Raw genomic sequence first — 21,262 nt, 5'->3', positions numbered from 1 at the left:
AAATGTGCACATAATAATGAGAAGGAAAATGACAGGAGAGACAGTTTCTCAACAGGGTAACAACACTCGGGGGGAGGTGTTTGCCTTCTCTTTCAGATTCCTTCTCCATTGAATCCAGTGTAGCTGACTAAGATGTGCAGATTACACTCCTTTCTCTCAGGAGCTGCTCTGTTTTGATTAGCTGTCTTCACTTTGTAAGGTTGCCTTCCCAAGAGCCTAAAATATTATATTTTATTTTTGAGCCTCTTACTTTGTCACAAAACACTCTGTAAAATTTAAAGCTTTCTGCAAGGTTACAAAATTTTCCCCTTAGTTTTCATCTGAGCATGAAGGAGAAACAAATGTATTTTCGTTGAATTAGAAATAATTAGACACTGGTTGGCGCATGAAAATTTCGCTTCCTCCTGTGAGTTTTGCAGAGAAATAAACTACATGCTGAAGGCCCACGAAGCACTATTGTAATACATTTTAATTTAGATCTGTAACCGGTCTCTAATCATCTTTGTGCTGTATTTTTTTTGTTTTGTTTTGTTTTGGAAGCTATTTAGTAGGCAGTGGTATTATTTAATTTCTATTCAAACTGAATTCTACTCACTCATGATTATTCATGCTTTGGCTTTATAATAGCATGCCATTTATTTTTATTTCAAGCAAAACAATAGTTGATCTCCAGCAGAAAAATATTAAGATGACTGTAATTCAGTATATATGAGGGAGAGAAGCTTTGTTTTCCCTGATTATGCCGGCTAAATCTAAGCCAGTAGATACATTTCATCAGAGTTGTGGTCAGAGTCATCCTGGGTCATCCAGTGAGGTCCTGGCTTCTGAGTTTGTTCTCAGAAGCAGAAATGCCTCTCCTCGGTGTTGGTGCGGCGCCCTGGAACGTGTTGATTTCTTAGGTCCGTGCTGTACATTCTCGTGAGATTCCTTTCTGTCCTGTGCCTCGTGGGCTCATTCCCGCAGGCCTTTGTGGTTCACAGAAGCCGAGAAGCTGGTGGGCTCGCTCCCTTTGTGGAGAGGCCCATGGCTCTGGCTGGGCCGCTGTTCCCAGCAGGGGAAAGAGGTATTTTTTAACTCTTATGAACTGTGCCCATCACCCCTGCAAGTGCCAAGCTCCTGGCTTTGTGTCTCGTTATCTCAGGAGTAGTCTCCTTTGTGTCTGTCATCGCCACTTTCCTGTGAGATTTAAACGCGGATAGTGTGACTTTCAGTATCATGCCCAGCTTGGAGGTGGTAGTGCAGTGTTCCTGTTTAGGTATAACGATAAGATACCACATGCCTATGGTTGTAGAAATTCTCAAAGCTGATGACAGTTTGGGACCTCCTGAAGATCATCTTGTCTTTCTCTTCAGCCTGCAAATATTCTCTTGGATGAACACGGACATGTCAGGATATCTGATCTCGGTCTCGCCTGTGACTTTTCCAAAAAGAAGCCCCATGCGAGTGTGTGAGTAGCGCAGCGACTCTGTTCAGTGCTGACTGTTGTTTCTCTGCAGCGATGCCTTGATGGGCCCAGCCCTCAGTCCACTCACTTCCTCCCCCAGCTTTTTCTTGCCGGAGGTGATTGTCCGTATGTGATCACGCTGGGCCGGGGCAGGTCCCATATCTCTGGTTATGGGAGCGCAGATAAGCGGGCTGTGCCTCCTCTGTCTTCGGGGAGCGTGGATGGACCCACGGCGTGATCGAGGGGGCTGGGGTGCCCGTGGGGGAGAGAGGGGGCTCCGCAGCAGACCCGAGCCCATGCCTGCCATGTGACCCTAGTCAGTCCGTTTACCTGCTTGACCCTCTGCCTTCTCCTCTACAAAGCAGAGGCAATACTAAGTCCCCGCAGTTGTCCTAAGGGTAAAGGGAAGCCCATGTGCCTGGGAAGGTGCAGGGGCATCTGAGGCCCAGGGCTCAAGCATCTCTCTCCATCTACTTTCTCCTTCATTTTCAAAATGGCTTTTTTTTTTCTCCAAAGGGAAATTAGGAACCTTTTTTTTGTTTTGTTTTGTTTTTAATTAAAAACACAAATCATCTGCTTGCAGGCCATGTTAGACTTGAGCATTAAGTACATCAGTCTTCCAACAGACCATGCAGAGGGAGACCCCTGCTCCCCAGCCCTCAAAGACCATGCAGAGGGAGCCCCCTGCCCCCCAGCCCTCGGCCAGCACCTGACCCCTCTGCACCCCCTCCTCCGGGGATGGACAGCCGCTGTCCCAGGCCTCTGCAGAAGCAGGAGGGAACACACACTGGTTTTCATTTCTGTTCCTTTGGTCTCAGTTTATCTGGCTGGAAGGGACAGACATGTGTGCATTTTATGGAAAAGCAGATGAGTGTTTCTTTATTCTTTTTGGGGGGAGTGGTAAATGTATCACTCTCAGCACTAAAATCCTTTAAAAGTACATTTTATTGTCCATCTTGAGCTAACACTCATCTCCATTTTGAATGGGCTTGAAGAAACTCCCAGGGGGTCTCACCTCACGCATCCATGCAGAAAACCAACCCTAGGCCCCTCCTTCTTGGCTGTAGAGGTAAAGTGGTTCAGTACTGCTGTACCTGCGAGGGGCTACGTGAAGTCAGGGTTGCCTTTCAAAGCCCTGAGCGAAGGTGCATGGTGAATAACACAGATTCTGTAAACAGGTTTCTCCCTTCCTGCAGAATCTGGGGTCCAGTGATAATGGCATTGGCATTTTGCCAGCACTTTACAATTTTTAGGCCAGAACCTCTGGTTGCATGAGCTTCTCTCAGCAAATTCATCAGGCATTTTTTAAGAGGGTGGTTTGAATTTTTAATGCGGTGGCTGTTTGGTATGCTAAGTTTTCAGTTTTAGTGTAGCCACCACAGAAGGCGCATCTGAAAGCTCAGAAGAATTAATCTTGCAAAGGAATGAACTCTCAGTGATGGGGTTATTTATTTCCTTATAGAGCTGCACCCACTTAGTGTAATTCCCCTGCCAGCTCCGAGAGGTGGGCTGTTCTCAGATTCCACCAGCAGCTATGGAAAGAGGTAGGATCGGGGAAGATTGGTTTCCATGCTTGCATGATGACAGGAAGGCCACTGTTCTACAAGTGCGTCATCTCCTGGCCAAGAACAAAGGCTTTCGAGGCAGCAGGTCTGGGTTTGAATCCACTTCAAGTTGTGCCTCCTTTCTCCCCCATCTCTAAAGAGGAGATGACGGTGGCGTTTATTTCATCTGAGTGTTGTGAAAGTGAAGTCCACTGATGACTGCGACAAACTTTTAGGCACCTTTGGCTGGCATTGGCAGCGCCTCGGGGACCCCTAAAGCTGGCCATGTAGGCAGTGACTGGTATGTGGATGGCAGTGGGGCCAGCAGCCACAGCACTCACCGCGCCACTGGCTGAACATCCTCTGTTCCTGGCACACAGGGCTGGCTGCTTCGAATATGCTCACATCATCACAGAAACAGTAGAGGTTACTGGTGGAGTAATCTACTTTGTGGCGTGGATACTGAAGTCCGGAGAAATGGAGGTGCTTGAACAGGGTCCCAGAGCTGGCACACGGTGGGGCTGGAATTGAAGTCTGGTTGTCTGACTCCAGAGCGTGGACTCCTTACCCCACATGGGTGAACTCCCCGAGGCTAGGAAATGGTCAACTCCGGACCCGATGAGCGCTGTTGGCCAGAATTTCACCGTGGACATGGTTTCTCAAGTCTTTCCAAAGCTGTAGCTGTGATCTCCGACTTCACCCCGCTGGTCCACCTTTAAATAGTTGAGTGGTTGAGGTTCCCGATTTGGGCTTCGACTGAGTGGGTCCGTTCAGGGGCTCAGGAATTACTGTACCCTGGAAGTTAACTTTCAGTTACTAAGAAAGCAAAGAAAGACTTTTGGGATTGAACTTATTACCAGTGCTGGGTTGGGGTTGCAGCTTGTTTTCTCCAAGAACACAAAGCTGTGTCTCCTGCCACAGTGTCTCAGAACCTCTGGGCATTCTTTCGGGATTCAGAGTAGTTTGGATCTTCAGGGGGAGATGTCGGGAAGCAGCAGTCGCTGCCGTACAGGCAAAATCAGAAAGCCACATGACTCCGGTTACGTCCGGTGTCAGCTTTGCCCCGTGTTGGTTCTCGCACTCTTTTCCCATCCCAGAAGTGGGTTTTGGTCCCGGGAATCCTAGGCTCGCAGGTCACCACCAAGGTCTTTCTGGGCAGCACTGAAGTGAGCCCTTCCCCGAGAGTGGTTCGGATGCCCCTCCCAGAAACCTCCCGTGCTCTCTCAGCGTGACTGGCCAGCCTGATGCAGTCTGACTCTGGAGTCCGGACGGTGGAGCTCATCCAGGTGCTGGGTCTGCTGTGATGGACCAGCACCCGTTTTCGCTGCTGCAGAGCCGTCTTCCAAAGTGAGAACTCTTTAGACCAAGAGCACTGGTCCCGGTGCTGATCCTGGATCGGAAATGATTGTGAGTGATCCAGGATCACTTTCTGAGCAGATTTTCAGTGAGCATAACTTAGACGTGATCCTAATAAAAGAAGACTAGAGATTCACACCGCTGATGTGGATCGAGTTGTTCTTTCGTGCCAGCACCCTTCTAACCCCCTTATGTACGTGGAATCCGCGTGTAAACCCTGCATGGTAGAGGGGTTTCTTGGCACCCATCCTGTCCAGGAAGATCATTGAGGGTGGACAGGTGGGAGGGCTTAGCTTTCGCAGGGACCCTTCCGGGCTGCGTCTTTGAAAGCCCCCCAGGAGCTGCCTCTCGCTTTTTCACATGGAACAGAACATGCTCAGATCCTAAGGAGGGGCGGCGAATAGAGTAACAAGAAGGATTCGGAGTTGCAGAATAGTGCAAATCAAGATAAAATGGTGGTCCTCCTGGGCGCCTGGGTGGCTCAGTGGATTCTCTGCCTTCAGCTCAGATCATGATCTCAGGGTCCTGGGATTGAGTCCCACATCAGGCTTTCTGCTCGGCGGGGAGCCTGCTTCCTCCTCTCTCTCTCTGGCTGCCTCTCTGCCTACTTGTGATCTGTCTGTCAAATAAATAGATAAAAAATCTTTAAAAAAAAAAATGTTGGTCCTCCCAAATATTCTCAACTTCCTGAAAACCTCTCATTTGCTTAGTGGGTCCCTTTGATCAGTCGGCAGCCCTCAAAACCAGGCATGGGATTTCTCCATCTTTTGTACCTGTCGGCGTGTACCCCCCACTTCTTCCCCACCCCCTTGGGGTCTATCACTCGCTGTGTTAGTAAGTAGCCCCCACCCTCAGCGTGTGCCAGCTCAGGCCCTTAGCATGGAGGTGGCGTCACACCGGAGGGGTGTCCCCATCCCTTCAGGTCCAGGGCACCACCTCTAGGCACCTGCTTATCTTCCCCCTCCCCCAGCCTGACTCCCCTTGCATGGCCTCACAAGAGCTCTGGGACTGGCAGGAGACCCCCTCATAGCTGTAGTGCAGGAAGACTAACATGGTTCAGATTTCCCCTCCGGGATGGAGCTTGCATGTTTTCAAATTTATCTCATACTGTAACTTACTTATATTCATTCCTATACTAATAGGAATTAAGACAGAAAAGGTTGTTTTGTTCCATGAATCATGTTGTGTGGAATCCCCATTGTCCCCTCCCCTTTGTTTACAGTTGCTGCTGTTCAACAAATGACATCTGAGCCTCTTGGCTGAGCTGTTACTAATCTGTAAGGTGGGCGTGCTCTGGTAACTGTGTGTGCCCTTTCCTCTCCCTAGGGGCACCCATGGGTACATGGCTCCTGAGGTCCTGCAGAAGGGGACAGCGTATGACAGCAGTGCCGACTGGTTCTCCCTGGGCTGCATGCTTTTCAAGCTCCTGCGAGGGTGAGTGAAACGCATCCTTCTGTTACTGCCACCGCGGCTTGTCCTCGGATCAGAACCCAGACCGGTTAGACAGTGTTAGACTCTAATATCATTTGAAATCACACACGCTAACCTAGACGATGACCAGGGCTCTTCCTGCCTTCTCAAACCGAGAGCTTTGCTCCCATTAACTTTTAGGCAAAAGCTCACAGTTTCATATTTTTGTTTCATACCTTGTAGGAATGTCAGCACATTTAAGCCTAAAAGAAGACTGCTTTGAAATGGGCCCATTGATTTAGGATATTTTGGATATTGATTTAGGATAGGTCCCCACTATTTGGGGCATAAGAGTTATTTAAAATGTGGATCATTGAAGGAAGTAGGAGAATCTTTCTCATTAGGAGTCAGTTACTCATGAATGTCTTGCCAACGGTAAGTGTTTTGAGGGTTATAAGAAAGGACTGAGACCCAAAGTGAACGGATTTTAGAAGTGCGCAGGTATTCTGAACCCTGCTGAAGTTAATTCGCCTTTTGTAAAACACAAAAACGAAACTGCCTAATTTCATGGTTTTAATTAATTTAATCACCACCAAAGACGGTGAAACAGAATGAAAGGATTAGGGAATGAAAGCACTGTTCAAAGCGTGTCCCCATGTTGAGCACGATGATTATGTTCACATTTTCCCATTAATTTTAAGAATTTTCAGCCAACTGGAATGGAAATCTTAAGTTTTGAAAACATGTTTTTGGTCATCCTCGTCCACAAGGATACAAAAAACACTTGATGTTAACATTTCCTGGTCAAGACCCTCCTTCTCCTATTTCTGTTGTGAACACAGGTCTGGCCGTTTGCTGAGCTTTTGGTATTTCCACTGGGAAGGCTCGTTGAGCACTGCCACATCTTCTTACCGTAATCAGCACATTCGGCAAAGGGGCTGGATTCCATGTTTCCCCTCAAATTAGGTTCCCAGCACTCTGGCCACTTCCCCAGGACCCCGGTAATCTAGTTGTTCTCTGTTCACTGTTTTCACTAGGGAACCAAAATCATGTTACTGCCCAGAGAGTCAGATCCTGTTGGTCCTTAATTGAATTACTGTATTTGTGGAGCCTGGATGGCCCTAATTCCCATCATCAGACTTGCTGACCTAATTAGACAGAGTTTCTGCAAGACAGGCCAGAGAAAACCATTTCCCACGCGAGCCATCCTTCCACCCGGTGGAGGCTCTCTGTGAGAGGTGAGCGCACAGAGACATGCTTTGGGTCTCTGTTTGGGCCCCCCTGGAGATGGGACGGGAGGTGCAGAATCCATACTTCCAGAATTTTGAGACAGGAAAATTCCATGGAGCAGAGAAAACATCAGCTACATCCAGTCAAGATTGGAAAGTCAGTAGTAAAATGTCCCTGGGAGACCTGCCAACCTGTGTAGTTAGGGCTTGGTTCATGTCTTTGTTTCGTTTGATTCTAGTCTGTTTATAATAAGGCCCACCATGTCACTCGGGGATGATTGGGCATGACACCGTTTTTTGAAAGATCTGAAGATGTAGTTATTAACGATATGCCAGCAGTGTGATCGGTGGCTAGTAAAGTGCACCCAGCCGTATCTGGCCTCAGGTCAGCTTCCCAGTACTGAATCAGGAGGGAGTCATTCCTCACGGGTCCTCGATCCGGCTCAGTGGAGTCACTGTGTTTGCTGCGGCTCCTGTCAAGAGGGGTGTTCGCCGACAGGAAGACATCCAGAAGGTGTTCCTGAGGATGGGTTGAGAGGAAAATGGTGAAAGATCTAGAAACTGTGGCTCATATGGAAAGGTTGGAAGAACTGGGTATATGGCTTAGGGGAGCCCTAACGGTTGGCTCCAGCTGGCTGAGGACCCGTCTTCCCAAAGGGTTATATTCATGCTGCACCATTCCCAAGAGCAGGCGCTTTAAGGAGGGGATGATGTCAGTTCAACACAACAGTGGCCACTCAGGCCTTTGAAGGAGCGCTGTGCTACATTGTGCCTTACAGGCAGTAAGGTCCCCATCACTGTCTGGCGACCATCTATTGAGCCTGGCATGCAAAGAAACCTTCCGGTGTGTAATAGAAACAGGACTAGAGGAACCTTTCCCACTACGATGTGTGATCGTCTGCCATTCTCTGCCTTGCTTGTTCAGAAGCCATTTGCAGGAAAGGGTAGAGCACAGAAACCAAAGGTCAGGGAGAATGTTTTTTGATTTAAGTGATTTAGAGTTGACCTGGTAAGCATTTATTGAGTAGCTAGAATATGCAGGAGACTGTGCTTCATGTGCTGGGAAGAGGAAGGGAGGGGGGAAGGAAGCCACGTCCGGTCCATAAGGAGCTTGCAGGAGAGTAAAGATGTCCACACACAGGAGCAGGGCAGACTGTGGTGTCCCAGGGGGCACAGAAATGAGTCCCAGGGCTGACCTGGGAGAGCAGAGCTGACTCCACACAGGTGATGCTCTTTGAAGGGGGCCTGGAAAGGGTTGGCAATTCCAAGACTGGTGCAAAGTAAACATGTTTTCCTGTGGGGAGCAGACAATATGGGGCAGTTTGCCTTTCCTCAGTGGTGACCTGGGCAGGGAGGTCATGCTGGGAGAGGAGGTCGAGGAGACAGGGAGAGCCTTTCAAGAAGGGAGAGCCTATGCATTAGGGTGGGGGGAGCAGGGGCTTTGTTCTCGAGGCCCCAGAGACTGGAGGCTTTTACGTAGAGGAGAGACATAGCTGGGGTTTGTCAGAAGAAGGTGCTCACAGCATCACGCTTGTAGCCCTGGAGGAGGGAGATGGGAGACAGGGGTGGGGATCCAGGCAAAAGGCCAGGACCTGTGGGCCTGGGACCAGAAAGGAGGCAAGTGGCCTAGTGATGTTGCTACGCTGATCGGTGGGTGGTGGTTGCTGTGCTTTTCCAATGGGTGCTCAGATATGGAAGCTGAGGGGTGCTCCTTGGCAACACCTGGAGACATTTTTGCTTGTCACAGTTTTGGAAAGGGCTATTTCTGACATCCAGAGGGTGAAGGTGAGGGGTGCTGTGAAACATCTTACGACACACAGGACGGGCCCTGCTGCCTCCAGCACAGCATTGCCCTGCCCAGAAGACCAGCAGCGCAGAGGAGGACAGAGTCTGCTCCAGGCGTGTGTCTTCCTTCCTCCCCGCAGCGGAGTGGTGCGCTTGAACAGGGGTCACCAGCAGATGGTTCTTGCTTCTCTTTTCTGCGGTCGAATGCTTCTTCCACAGGCCAGTGTGTCCGGCTGCCTCTGCCGAAGCCCTCGTCTGCCTCCCTCACACTGCCTTGCACCTGGAAGAGCCCCACAGAGACATGAAGGACGGAATCTGGATGTGGGCAAGGTGTCCAGTCTTGAGATCGCATTCCACATCCCTGGACTCACAGGGGTGGACGGGGTATTGAAGATGTTCATGTTGCCAGTGTGTGGGATTGCTGTCCTGACCCTCCATCTAGATTTCAGGTGTCTGTCACAGAAAAGAATTGAGGTGGCAATAGTTTTGATCCTAACCGCATCACTTCTGATGTCAGTCCCCGAAGGTGTCAGACGCGGGGAGAGAGCCTGGCTGGTGGTCTGGGGACAGCTGAGCTCTGCCCCAGGTTACTTAGTTTGTTCCTGTAGCGGGGAAAAGAGGGAATGTTTATAAATATTTGGGCAGCTATTGGCTTAGGTTCAAAACTCATATCCGATGCGAGATGTCATCTGTTTGGTACTCTAAAACTGAATTTTGACCTAAGAGTTTTGAATCACTCTTCAAGCGTGTTGCCCTTGAGCCCCTTGTTTTGCCGTGACCCTGATCTGCGGCGCCTGCGCGCACCCTGGTGCGTGTCTTCCCATCCCTTCTCCCGTCTCGGACGATTTCCCCAGCTTGTTCAGGGAAGGTCTGCAGTTGCGCCCGTTCACTCCGTGAGTCGGAAGCCACATCTGACCGCTACACATGGGATTCTGTTCCCGCGGTGCCCCACGACGAGCCTGAGCGCTGCGTGCATGGCGCGGAGAGGCCAGCCCGCACCGCAAGCTGTCAGCCGGCCCTGAACCGTCTCCTCTTTCAAGCGGCTGCCTTGGGGAGCAGCTGCAGCCTCCCAGGCTCTGTGGGCACCACGTGCCTCCCTCCGAGCGGAGATTATTGCTCTCGAAGGGTTTCTGTAACAGTTTCCAAAATAGAAACAGAATCTTTGGTTTGTTCACAAGGAATCATCAAGCCTGCCTCGGAAACAGATGTGCCTCGAGACTTCAAACCTGAGAGCGCGCACTTTGTCCGTGCGCTGGCCCAGAGCCGGGTCGCTGAAGAGCACGTCTGAGGGTTTCCTACGGAGTCGGACGCAGGAGAGCCGCGTGTACACAGCGGCCTCATAGTGGCCGGGCTCATGTGCTGGAAATGTTTTTGGCCCTGCCGATTTAACTCCGCTCCTCCTTGCGAGCCTCCCTCAGGTCTCATGAAAGATTTTTAAAATTTAGCACAGAGCATTTCTGTTGGAACACAGCGGTTCTTCTCTGTAAGGGTTGGGGTACCACGCTTTCCCTCCAGCAGCAGGCATGGGGGTCACAGCAGGGACGGGGTCCTCGGGCACCGTGTGCAGGAGCCAAACCGGCAGGACGTGCCCCCGCGCCAGGAGATCTGCTCACAGTCCCTTTGCACGCCTTCAGGGCCTACGTGGGGTGGAGGCAGCCATGTCGGCGGAGACTGAAGCTTTAGTAAGATTTCATGAACTGTCACCCTTTTTCTCTTGAACCATGAATATGAGGATGTCTCCCTGTCTTTGGCATCAGAGCATGATGCAAGTAATGGTTTTTTAAATGACAATATCTTAAAAATAACATACCATTTGTTGTTACATCTGATTTGCTTTTTAAATGCAGTAATTTTACATTTTCTTTTTAGAAACAATTAGGGTGAACAGAACATTTCCAAAGTCTGGTTTAGAGATTAGTGCTTGTTTGTTCACTTGGCGCTCATTCACCTTGTTTTAGATTTTTTCAAATTACTGCTTTCAAGAGATTGAAATTACTCTGTATTACATTGCATGGTAAGAAGGAAAACAAAGCATTAGAGTTCCCTCTCTTGTAAAAAATGAACATTAAACTATTTGAGATCATCAAGGCTCTGAAATGGAATAATCCCTTCTGAGAGATGACTCAGTGCCTCACTTCACTAATTCAGGGGGATGGTCAGAGAGGGAGCAGTAAGTAGTGCAAGGAGGAGTTCTTTTCTCTGAATCACGTTCATTTATGTGCTCAGTTTTCCAACCCACCTTATAGAGTTAACTTTCAATATTTGACACTATCTTGCCTCTGGTGGTGTTATATGCGGCTTAAAAATAAAATTGGAGGAATCGTCATTTTATAGGCATGTCTTACTGTAAGAAAAGTCAGTCATGTACATATATCCCTTTTTCAATTTCCAAATAAATAAATAAGACCAGGATTCCATAATTGGCGTGTTTACTAGTCTCTTTTGATAAGATTCCCTTTGAAAGCCAACTTCTCTGGGGTTTTAACAACAGGGTAAAGACTAAGAATAGTTTGTTTTTCATTAGTTTATCAAGCAGACATTCATTTTATTAAGTTAAGATTCATCTTTATTAATTTCTTGAATGATGGCTGTGCACTGCCGTGGTCTCGGCTGCCACCAGCACACATGGTGTCTGTTCCCTTCGCCGTTTCTGTGAAGTACAGGGCCCTACACCCATCGACAGACGAAGACATCGAGACTCTTGGTTTCCATGACTGGCCCGCAGCCAGTAAACACCCCCATCACAACCCTGAGCTCAGGTCTGCTGACCCCTACGTTAGGGGCTCTCTCTAAGTACAACAGGAGAAAGCAGTTCTCAGAACTGGAGGACCCCAGGGACACAGGGTTCATGTATGTCTGTCATCATCAGAGGAAGGCATCGCCTGGTTACTGGTTTCCAGTGGGGGAGGCGTGTTCATTTTGGTTGCACCACAGTTCTTTGGGTTGTTTGAGGGACTAATATCCATTTTTCCAAAAAAAAAAAAAAAAAAGAAAAGAAAGAAAAAGAAAAAGATAAAATTTATGAAAGTTATTCTCTCCAAACACTAAAGTGACAAATGTTATATAAATGGCCTTCATTTTCATGAGTACCGGCTGGCTGATTGTTTTCTTTTTAAAGATATTTTAAAATATCACTGGGGATATATTTGCCGAAGCCTATTTTAGTACCGTGATTTCACTGACGTGAGGATCAGACAGTTCACACGAGCATAAGCACGCCCCCAACCCTTTCAGGCACTAACATACCCCAACACCAGCCTTTCTCGGTAAATGGTAAATGTGTAGGGTTTTGTATTTCTGTAGTTTTGGATGAATACTATCAGAATACAGTACTCCCCCCAGATACGAGCCAGGGACATGCACCGAGTTACCTGATAACCACATCCTCAACATGAGGATTCATTTCCACAGGCACAGCTGTTCATTTCCTGTTCATTTCCACAGGCACAGCCCTTTCAGACAACACAAAACCAAAGACAAGCATGAGATAGACCGAATGACCCTCACCGTGGTAAGGAGATTGAAAACTCTGTTTTTTGGTGGTGGGTCTTTTTTTTTTTTTTTTTAAGATTTTTATTTTCTTCTTCTTCTTTATTTTTTTAGTAACCTCTACCCACAACATGGGACTCGAACCTAAGACCCCAAAATCGAGAGTCACATGCTTCAGAGTTAGCCAGCCTGGCACTCTGAAAAACTCCATTCTTATTCACAATATTATTTTCACGTCTCATTCCATTAACAACCGGTTGAAAAATTTGCTTTCTTAAAAACAAATGAGTGGATGGGGCACCTGGGTGGCTCAGTGGGTTAAAGCCTCTGCCTTCGCCTCAGGTCATGATCCCGGGGTCCTAGGATCGAGCCCTCCATCCAGCTCTCTGCTCAGCAGGGAACCTGCTTCCTCCTCTCTCTCTGCCTGCCTCTCTGCCTACCTGTGATCTCCATCTGTCAAATGAATAAATAAAATCTTAAAAAAAAAAAAATGAGTGGAGATCGAGTTCCTAGAATTCCTGACAGTTCAGTGGAAATAGATGTCAAGGTAGAAATCAGAATTTGCCACCCATCAATTAGAGAAAGATGCAGAAAATCAAAAACTAAAGTAAGAAGATTGAAGAAAAGGAAAAACTGCTGAGGCGCAGAAGAGCAGGAGACCTGTTTCTCCGGACCTGACCCCAGCTTAGTGAGTGACATTGAAAATGACTAGCATCTGTGGCCCCTGACTGGCTCTGTCAGTGGAGTGTGAGACTCTTGGTCTTGGGGTTGTAAGTTCAAGTCCCACATTGTGACTAGCACAGTTTCACGTTTCTTTAGAGTAAATATTAATTCACGGTGCGTCTGCAGTTTTTAACACTGTCCTTGTCCAAGAAATGGACTTTACATTTGGTTGGGTGTCAGGGCATCTTGGAAATCGTGCTTTTTTTTTTTTTCTCCCCCAGAATGTGGAGCTCCCAGAGGCCTTCTCCCCGGAACTGCGGTCCCTTCTAGAAGGCCTGCTCCAGAGAGACGCCAGTAAGCGGCTCGGCTGCCACGGAGGCGGGTAGGCTGTTATTCTAGCTCTTGAGTACCGACACCCAGAGCACAGGACAGTTAGTTTCTATACATCACAATTCATTCCTAGCCCCTAAAAATCTCCCACTTTGATCCGGAGCGGGGAATAATCCAATGGGAAGTATGTATGTTGTCCTTTGTGTTTCATAATTAACGACTTGAAGGAGTCTCTCGCTTTTCAACTTTAAAAATCAATCCTGACGATGGTGGAAATGAATCCGGATATCTCGCAGTTCATTTGGTGAAGTTTTACTAATTACATTTGCAGTGACGGCTGTTCAGTATCCTGATCATGTTCTTAATGTGTTTTCTCTCACGTGTAACTGGCTGGCTGCCATCTTAAACGTGCTTTCTAGCTGCTAGGTGTCCAGAACGCCTTCCTGCAGTCCTCAAACTTGACTGATACTTTGGCTGGATATAGAATTCTAAATTGATAATGATTTTCCCCCAGAACTTTGGAGATATATTGCTTTATTGTGTGCAGTAAAGCTGGTCATGGAGCCCAGTTACCTCTCCTGATGTCAGGCACTGAGATTTCCTTGTACTGTGGAGGCTCATTTTCTTCAGCTTGCTGGTTTTTTTTATTTATTTGACAGTCCCTCTCCTCCATTTCCTTGGTTAGCTCATAGAACTCCTTTTAGGTTTCTGTTGAAATTTCTAGAATGGCCATCAATGCTTCTGACCTTGTGTATTCCCTGTATCTTTTCTTTGATCCTGTTCTACTGTATGTGGGCTTAAATCTCTAATCCCTCCTTTGATTGCTTTTTAAAATCTTTAGCAGGCTAAATTTCTTCAAAATAGAACCTTTCAGAGTCCCCCCACCCCCACTCCATTGGAATAAACACCTAGCTGCAGGCATTTTGGGGTTGGATATTGAGGTAGAAAGTATGGTGTGTGCGTGTGGGCGTGCATGCATGAAGGGTTCCATCTACGGAGTTCAGCCTGTCTTCAGCCCATGTCTCACCATCCCCCTCCCCTCCCCCCTGCCACATACATGGCATTGAGCCTGGAACTCAGCACCTCTGAGCCCCAGGCAGTAGCTCTGCCAATTTCTTGCTAATAGTCTCTGCTCCTCTGTCCATACCCATCATGCTACTGATGGTTCTGCACCCCTCTTTGTGGTACATTTATGACTCCGTGTTCCTCTTCCATCATTTTAGCGATTGTTGGGAAGGAACAAATCCAAAACACAAAAGGACACCTTTTGACTTAGATTTCATTCATCCATCTATTGAACACTTACTGAGCACCCCCTGAGTGTCAGCCATCGTCCTAACTGCTGGGGCTGAGGTGGTCCACACGGGCCGACCCAGCCCTGTCTTCTTGGAGCTTCTGTTGGGTGGGGGTGAGCAACTATAGAAATGATCAGATAAGAAAGATGACCTCAGACCGAGAGAAGAGCGTGAATGAGATAAATAAGGCAGTGTTGTCCTTGAGAAGCCAGCCTTAGGAGGAGAGGGGAAAGGACCCAAGGCAGAGGGGTCAGTGAGGGTAGGGCTTTGAGGGGGGCATCAAGCTTCCATGATGCAGAAGAGCAAGAAGGCTGGAGAGCTAGGAGAGGGAGGTCAAGAGCAGGTCAGACAGGCAGTGGGCTCAGGCAGGTCCTGAATGTAGGCCGTGTCCCCAGACTTTGCTGTAAGGGCATCAAGGAGGCCTCTGGAGAGTCTTGGGCAGGGGTGTAGGGAGATGGGTTGAAAGGATGATGTGGGCTTGGCATGGGGCCGGTGGGGCTGCGATGTGTGGCTGGAGGGCAGGCTCGGGTAGGGGGCAGTTAGGGTCATTCAGGGAGGGGGTGGAGGAGACCTGGATGGTGGCAGTGGTAGTGGGACATTTAGCATCTCCTTCATGATCAAAGACCATGCTGTCCTCACCAGGAATCGGATCTCAGTGAGGATGGGAGACGGTAAGAAGTAGTCAGCCCCAGGACTTGCCCAGGGGTGGGCTGCGGAGTATAGTGGGGCATTGGGGCTGATCCGGCTCTTTGGGTTTAGACAACAAGGCGTGGGAGTAAGTCAGGAGTTCTACAGACCTCTCGCTGCATCAAGTGGAGACACTGAGCAGGTGCTGGGTGCGTGGGCCTCCTGGCGTGCAGGATGAGGTCGGCGCTTGCCACATGGATCTGGGAGTTGTCTGCAGGCACAGGGCACTTATAGGCCTGGCAGGGTGAGGTCACCCAAGGAATGATAGCAGAGGAAGGGAACTGAGAACCAGCCCTTGGGGCTCTGCCACAGGGGACAGGGCTGCGGGGGGACCCGGGGCAGGCCTTGGCGGAGAGTCCCTTGTGGGCATAGGGACCATGCACTTTCCCCGTGTAGGCTTTCCTCATGGTATATAGCCCCTTGTCTTCCGCACAAACTGAGCTTTGAGGATGGTCTCTGGGAAAACTTGTTTCTTCAGTATCTGAGGAGGTCTTGCATACGCTATGTTCCTAGATTTCTAGTTTGCTTCTGAATTCATATTTGGTGCTTCATATGCCTATCGTTTGATCTGCATGCCTCGTAGACATTTGCTGCAAATCTCCTCAATGTGGAGATCTCTAATTTAAGTCTTATTTGAATTTGTTCTCCTGGCGACAGACCCCTATGTATCTATCTGTGACACCTCCTAGGTTCTCTCAAACTGGAGTAAATTACCACATGAGATAATATTCCTAGTTTCCACCCCATACGATATTTCTCAACATCCAGTATTTCCTGTGTTGCTTTGAAGGAAGCATATTTTACTTGCTTAGTGAAAGAACTGAAAATAGTCGTTCCTCTGTGTTCTTCCCAGGAGACAGTTTTTGGAAAACATCCTTAGGTTTGCAAATGCACCCTTACCACCTTTGTGCCTCTTCCACAGGGCACAGGAAGTGAAGGAGCACATCTTTTTCAAAGGCATCGACTGGCAGCAAGTCTACTTACAAAAGGTACTCTGTCTGGAACCTCACACTGGGCACCACCACCTCTGTGCTTGGTCTTGGTCCCCACTTCCTGGGTCCATCCCCCCGGGGCCCCGCCCCTGGCCCTGCCCCCAGGTTCCCCTGACAGCAGTGCGAGTCCTTCTTGCCCTTCCACCCATGGGCTGCCATTACCGCTGATTTCCTCTGGGCCAACTTCTCTCTGTTTCCCTAGTTTAAAAGTTTTCAAAATATCTGCAGTATGCATTAATAAATACTGAAATGGAGCTGTTATCTAATGCAGATGTCTGTATAACTGAGATGTTTTTAGCTTTCTCTCATCTTTTTGACTTCCTATCTGAATCAGTGACTATATTTTCATAAGGACCTATGTAGAAATGTACGAGAAACGTGGGTCACGAATCTACACATACTTTCTAGCCCAGCACCACACAACTTAAGGATCAATGATTGGATATCAACAGAATCCCTTCCCTTAAGGTATTTTTTTCATATTTCTGTTGGTACAGGAGAACAGCCCACATTAAAAATTTTTCTTTTAATCTTGATCAGCTTTGGGTTCATTTCTGCATCATCTCCAGCTGTCAAGGGGTGATGCTATGTTAGTCCCACCTGCTGTGAACGAGAGACCGGGCTGCGGCTCTGCTGGCCTTTCCTCGGCCCCTCTGCGGGGCCCCTCTGTGGGTGTGGAGCACTCCCTCTGCCGCGCCCCCCCGCCCCTGCACACTGAGGCTCCAGCAAGTGGAATGTGGTGCCGCATTGTCTGAGACACGGTGTTTTCCTAAAGCTGAGCTGGCGGGATGTACAGTCTGGAGATTTCATTATATTCAGTAATGCTTTAAGACCCTGGACATGAATCTGTTTTTTCCCCTTAAGTTTTTCTAAACTCTGGGGGCTTCTTTTAGGGCTGTTGCAGGCACAAGCTCGTTCTCTGCACAAGCCCATTTGTGAAGGACCCATGGTGAGGTGTAGGACCGCGGCTGGAATGCTCAGAGAGTGCAGCACACTGTAGAGTGATAGGTGGGGATGGGCCGTGAGGTGATCTGATAACTGAGCCCTGCTTTCTTGGATCTTCTAGTACCCTCCACCTTTGATTCCCCCCCGGGGAGAAGTCAATGCTGCCGACGCCTTTGACATTGGCTCCTTTGATGAAGAGGATACCAAAGGCATCAAGGTACCCGTGTGACATTCACCCTGGGTGTTTTGGGGGGTGGGGAGATGTTTTTCTTGGCCATCAGACTGAGTGATTGTCTTAACATTGGCTTGCTTGTGGAATGTGACTTATCAGTGAACACCCGCATGCATGAAGAATGTAGATGTCAAGGACCTAAATTAGAAACAATGAAAGCTTTCTGTGGACTAATCATTTTATGTTTGACAGACTGGTAAGTGGTCAGTTTCTTACGGATCTGCATATACTTGCAATTAAACTAGAACTCGAGCATATATGAAGCAGAGAAAAGCAACTATGTGACAGCAGACACACTTTGCCTCGTGCCAAAGAGCCAGCCATCTTAATCCTTTTAAGTATTCAGATCTGTCTGTGTTCAGATGAAAAGAGCAAACAGCATGAGTCATTTTGCATTTGTCAATCAAAAGTGAAATAATCACTGTGTGCTTTTTTTTTTTATATAATCCTCTGCATTTTTCAAACTTTTGTTCATATCATCATGTTTCCCAGTAGACAAGGCATGATTACAGACGGTGAGTCACGAGGGAAAATCATCCCCCTCAGGCTGTTAAGTCAGAGTGTGTCACTACGGTGTCGGGCTCACATCTGCCCCCACCTTCTCAGCGTCCCCCAAGGCCTCCCTGTCTTTTCTCAGCTGCTTCATTATACCCTGGTTGTGTCAGACCTCCTCACTTTTCCTGCCAAGCAGCTCACCCTCGAGAAGGTGCACGCACCTGTGGGGAGCCGTGGCCAGGGACACAGAGCTGGAACAGAAGTGGTGACCGAGTGGCTGGGGAGGAGGGAAGCTGCAGGAGACCCCAGGAGGACACCAGGTGCATTGGGACCCGAGGAGCGGCAGCTGGTTGGAATGCGGTGTCAGGAAGGAAGGGTGGCCGGGATGTTTCTGGGACTAGCTTCCCAGGAGGTGAAGCCGAGGCGAAGGGGAAGCAGAGAGAAGCCACTTCTGTGGTCTGGCACAGTGGCTCTCCCGGGGGCTGCAGTGTGCCTGGTGCCCCGACGTGCACACCCCCAGGCGCAGTCTGCAACCTGGACAGACTGCAGGCGGCCGGCGGTGCTCCGGGGAACGATCATTTCCAAAGTCACCTAAAAGGATTACTGTCGTCCCCATAGAACGTTGTCAGCAGAGGTACTGCTATGAAAGGGTGCTAAAAACACCACGGCCATGACGTGGGAGCCCACAGACATTTTTGATGTTGAGAAGAGATTGCTCATACTTTAAATTTCATAAACCATAATCAAGGCTCTGGAGTCAGACTGGGCTCACATCTGCCCTTATTCGCTGAGTGACTTTGGGTAACCTCTCATGCCCTGGTTTTGTCACCTGTGACCGGTTTTGATGCCCGGATTTCTCTGAGGTAGGAGAGAGCCACTTTAAGCCTCTTGGCCTGTAGTCTCTGCGAGGAGGTCCTGTCGATGTGGTTTTCGTTCTTTGTGACCAAGAGCTGAGGATGAGCACGCTTAGAGCACGCTTGTGGCCAGGGGTCCAGAGGGAAGTGAGGAGCCCGGGACAGCCTAGTCCCCCTAGAGGTTCTGCCTCTTAAGAAACCACTCATTCTTGATCTTTTTAAACAAGCAGCCCAAATAAATATACTGTTCTTTAAAAAACAAGAACAAAACCAACAAAAAATATCACCTCAGATAAGTACATATTTTCTTCCTTGTTTTATTCATTTTCAACCACTTATGCTAAGTCCTAGAAAGTCAGGGCTCTCTGAAATTCTAGGAAGTAGAATGGTTCGTATACAAAGCAGAGTTGGCCCTTCCCAGAAGCTACATTGGAAAGGAGTATGCTTTTACTTTTGGCAAACCCTTCAGAATCCATACCGGGGGCCGTGATCCCAGGGTGCCCCTCTGGCCTGCTGTACTAGCACCCCCCACCCCTCCCACACACACTCACACTCATGCGTGGCTGGGCATACCCCTCCAGCATTCATGCTCTGGGCCACCGAGGACTTCAGCTCTGGGCTCATCCTGGGCTTCTGAAGGAAGTGGGAAGAGGAGAGGAGAGCTCGGTGAATCAACACGTGATCTTAACAGGTCGCTGAGGGCAGGTAGAGAGCCCTCCGTGTTTGATTGATTTGCTTAAGTCTTGGGGGCAAGTGCTTCTTCTTGCTCTTTTTCTTGTCAATAACTTTCCTGCTGTAACATCTCTCCAGTACTCATCTCTCAGGCAAAGGAGCAAGCAAATCAAGTTTCTCAAGAGATCTGTGCTTGTGAGTGACAGCCGTGCTCCGCTCTTTCAGTGAGATCACTCACCTTTCTGCCACAGAATTGTAGCTCAGAGGCATAAAATCACTTTCTTTGCTCATTTTCAGAGTGTGGCCTCTCGGCCCAGGGGGAAGAATGAAGGATTTTGAGCAGTAGTTTGGAAGAGAAATGCTATTATTAAGTGTAATTTTTATTCCCGTGTCTCTTAAAGGCGAAGTTGCCTAAACCCCCTCGTCTCCCGAGCTCCGTGGTTGCACGTTTGATCACGCTGTTACCCTGGGTTCGTGGAAGGTTGGAAGGTTCATGGAATGAATGGAAAATTCAGCCTCCTCTCCCTTCTGCTCCTCTCACTTTTCAGATGAATTGAGGGTGGTGAGAAAACCCTCCCACCTTCTCCCTTTTAATTGTTTCTCAAAGTACGGAATGTAATTGCCTGCTTTGGCAAATAGAGTCTCCTCGCCATCCTTGACATTCTGTTTTGCTGTCAGATCTTTCTGTACTTTAAATAAAGCCCTGTACATGTTGTTTTTCATTGGCAAAAATGTAACAAAGCTGGTATAAGAGAACGGGCTGACTGTCCTTTCCAGTGGGCCTTAAGGTTAAGGTGAAGGTGTCCCCAGTTAGCACGCTGGTTATCAGCAGCAGACGTTTGTGACAAGGAATGAGCCATCTCTGAAGGATTGTATGCTGTGGTCCATTTATCGCCCCACGTCCAGTTAGGGTACTTCTGAAGCTGTTGCCTTGCTAAGTATGTTAAATCATAACTATCTTGATCTCTTAAAATAATAAGCTTCTTGATTGCGACCAAGATCTCTACAAGAACTTCCCCTTGGTGATCTCTGAGCGCTGGCAGCAGGAAGTAGCAGAAACAGTTTATGAAGCAGTAAATGCAGACACGGATAAAATCGAGGCCAGAAAGAGAGCTAAAAATAAGCAACTTGGACACGAAGAAGGTAAAATAGCCAGTGTGCCTCAAAATATTTTCAACGCGATGAATTTTGTAAAAATGTCTCGTAAAGCCGGAAAAGTTTTTGGGTCGTAAAGTACTTTCCAGGGGTGGCAGGGGGGAAGGCCATAAATAGTGGCGTGTGGCTTGGAAAAGCTCAGTGTAATATTTCAAAGTCTTCAGTCAATGTATAAATTAAGGTGGTCAGCAGTAGGGTGTCGTGTGTCCTCTGCTCTTGGAGCTTCTAGAGCGAGTTGGCAAGTGTCTTTCTTAAAGACACAGTATTTTCATGCCAGGAAGAGGCCCAGCTTTGTAGGCACGTGACCCTGGCCACCTCACAGGCACCCCACTGGGTTGAACGCCCTCCCCTCACCATCTTGACATTCTCAATCATGTTTGAACAAGGGCCCCGCCTTTTCCTTTTCTTCTGGGCCCCACAAAGTATGAAGTAGTTGTCACTGGTGAGGAACCTCGCACACGTGTCTCTTGTTCAGCACTGTAAATGGGAATAATGACATTTGTTTCACAAGCACATTAAGGAATTGCCAAACCACATTTTTTTTTTTTTTTTTTACAACATTTGAGTGCCCCGTTGGGATTTCCAAAGTGGAGTGCCTCACATTGGGTGTTAAACCAGCCGGCCTTCTTGAGTCACCAAATGTTGTCACTCTACATTTTCCTAAGATTCTAATGAATCTGGGATA

At 48.4% G+C, this 21,262-nt stretch overlaps 1 protein-coding gene across 3 annotated transcripts in view; it reads left to right on the top strand.

Annotated features, from left to right (window-relative positions):
- The window catches only part of GRK3 (G protein-coupled receptor kinase 3), a 123,582-nt gene that overhangs the window by 90,668 nt on the left and 11,652 nt on the right, over window positions 1-21,262 (top strand). For all 3 annotated transcript variants that reach the window (XM_047696476.1, XM_047696477.1, XM_047696478.1), the window contains 7 exons: window positions 1,353-1,447; window positions 5,671-5,778; window positions 12,213-12,279; window positions 13,202-13,302; window positions 16,155-16,221; window positions 17,291-17,386; window positions 20,403-20,565. In XM_047696476.1, the coding sequence (XP_047552432.1) occupies window positions 1,353-1,447; window positions 5,671-5,778; window positions 12,213-12,279; window positions 13,202-13,302; window positions 16,155-16,221; window positions 17,291-17,386; window positions 20,403-20,565 (697 nt within the window). The remainder of the gene's footprint in view (window positions 1-1,352; window positions 1,448-5,670; window positions 5,779-12,212; window positions 12,280-13,201; window positions 13,303-16,154; window positions 16,222-17,290; window positions 17,387-20,402; window positions 20,566-21,262) is intronic.

This window comes from Lutra lutra, chromosome 12, assembly GCF_902655055.1.
Source record: "Lutra lutra chromosome 12, mLutLut1.2, whole genome shotgun sequence".
Classification (NCBI taxonomy): Eukaryota; Metazoa; Chordata; class Mammalia; order Carnivora; family Mustelidae; genus Lutra; species Lutra lutra.
This window is presented reverse-complemented; position numbering and strand designations above follow the sequence as displayed.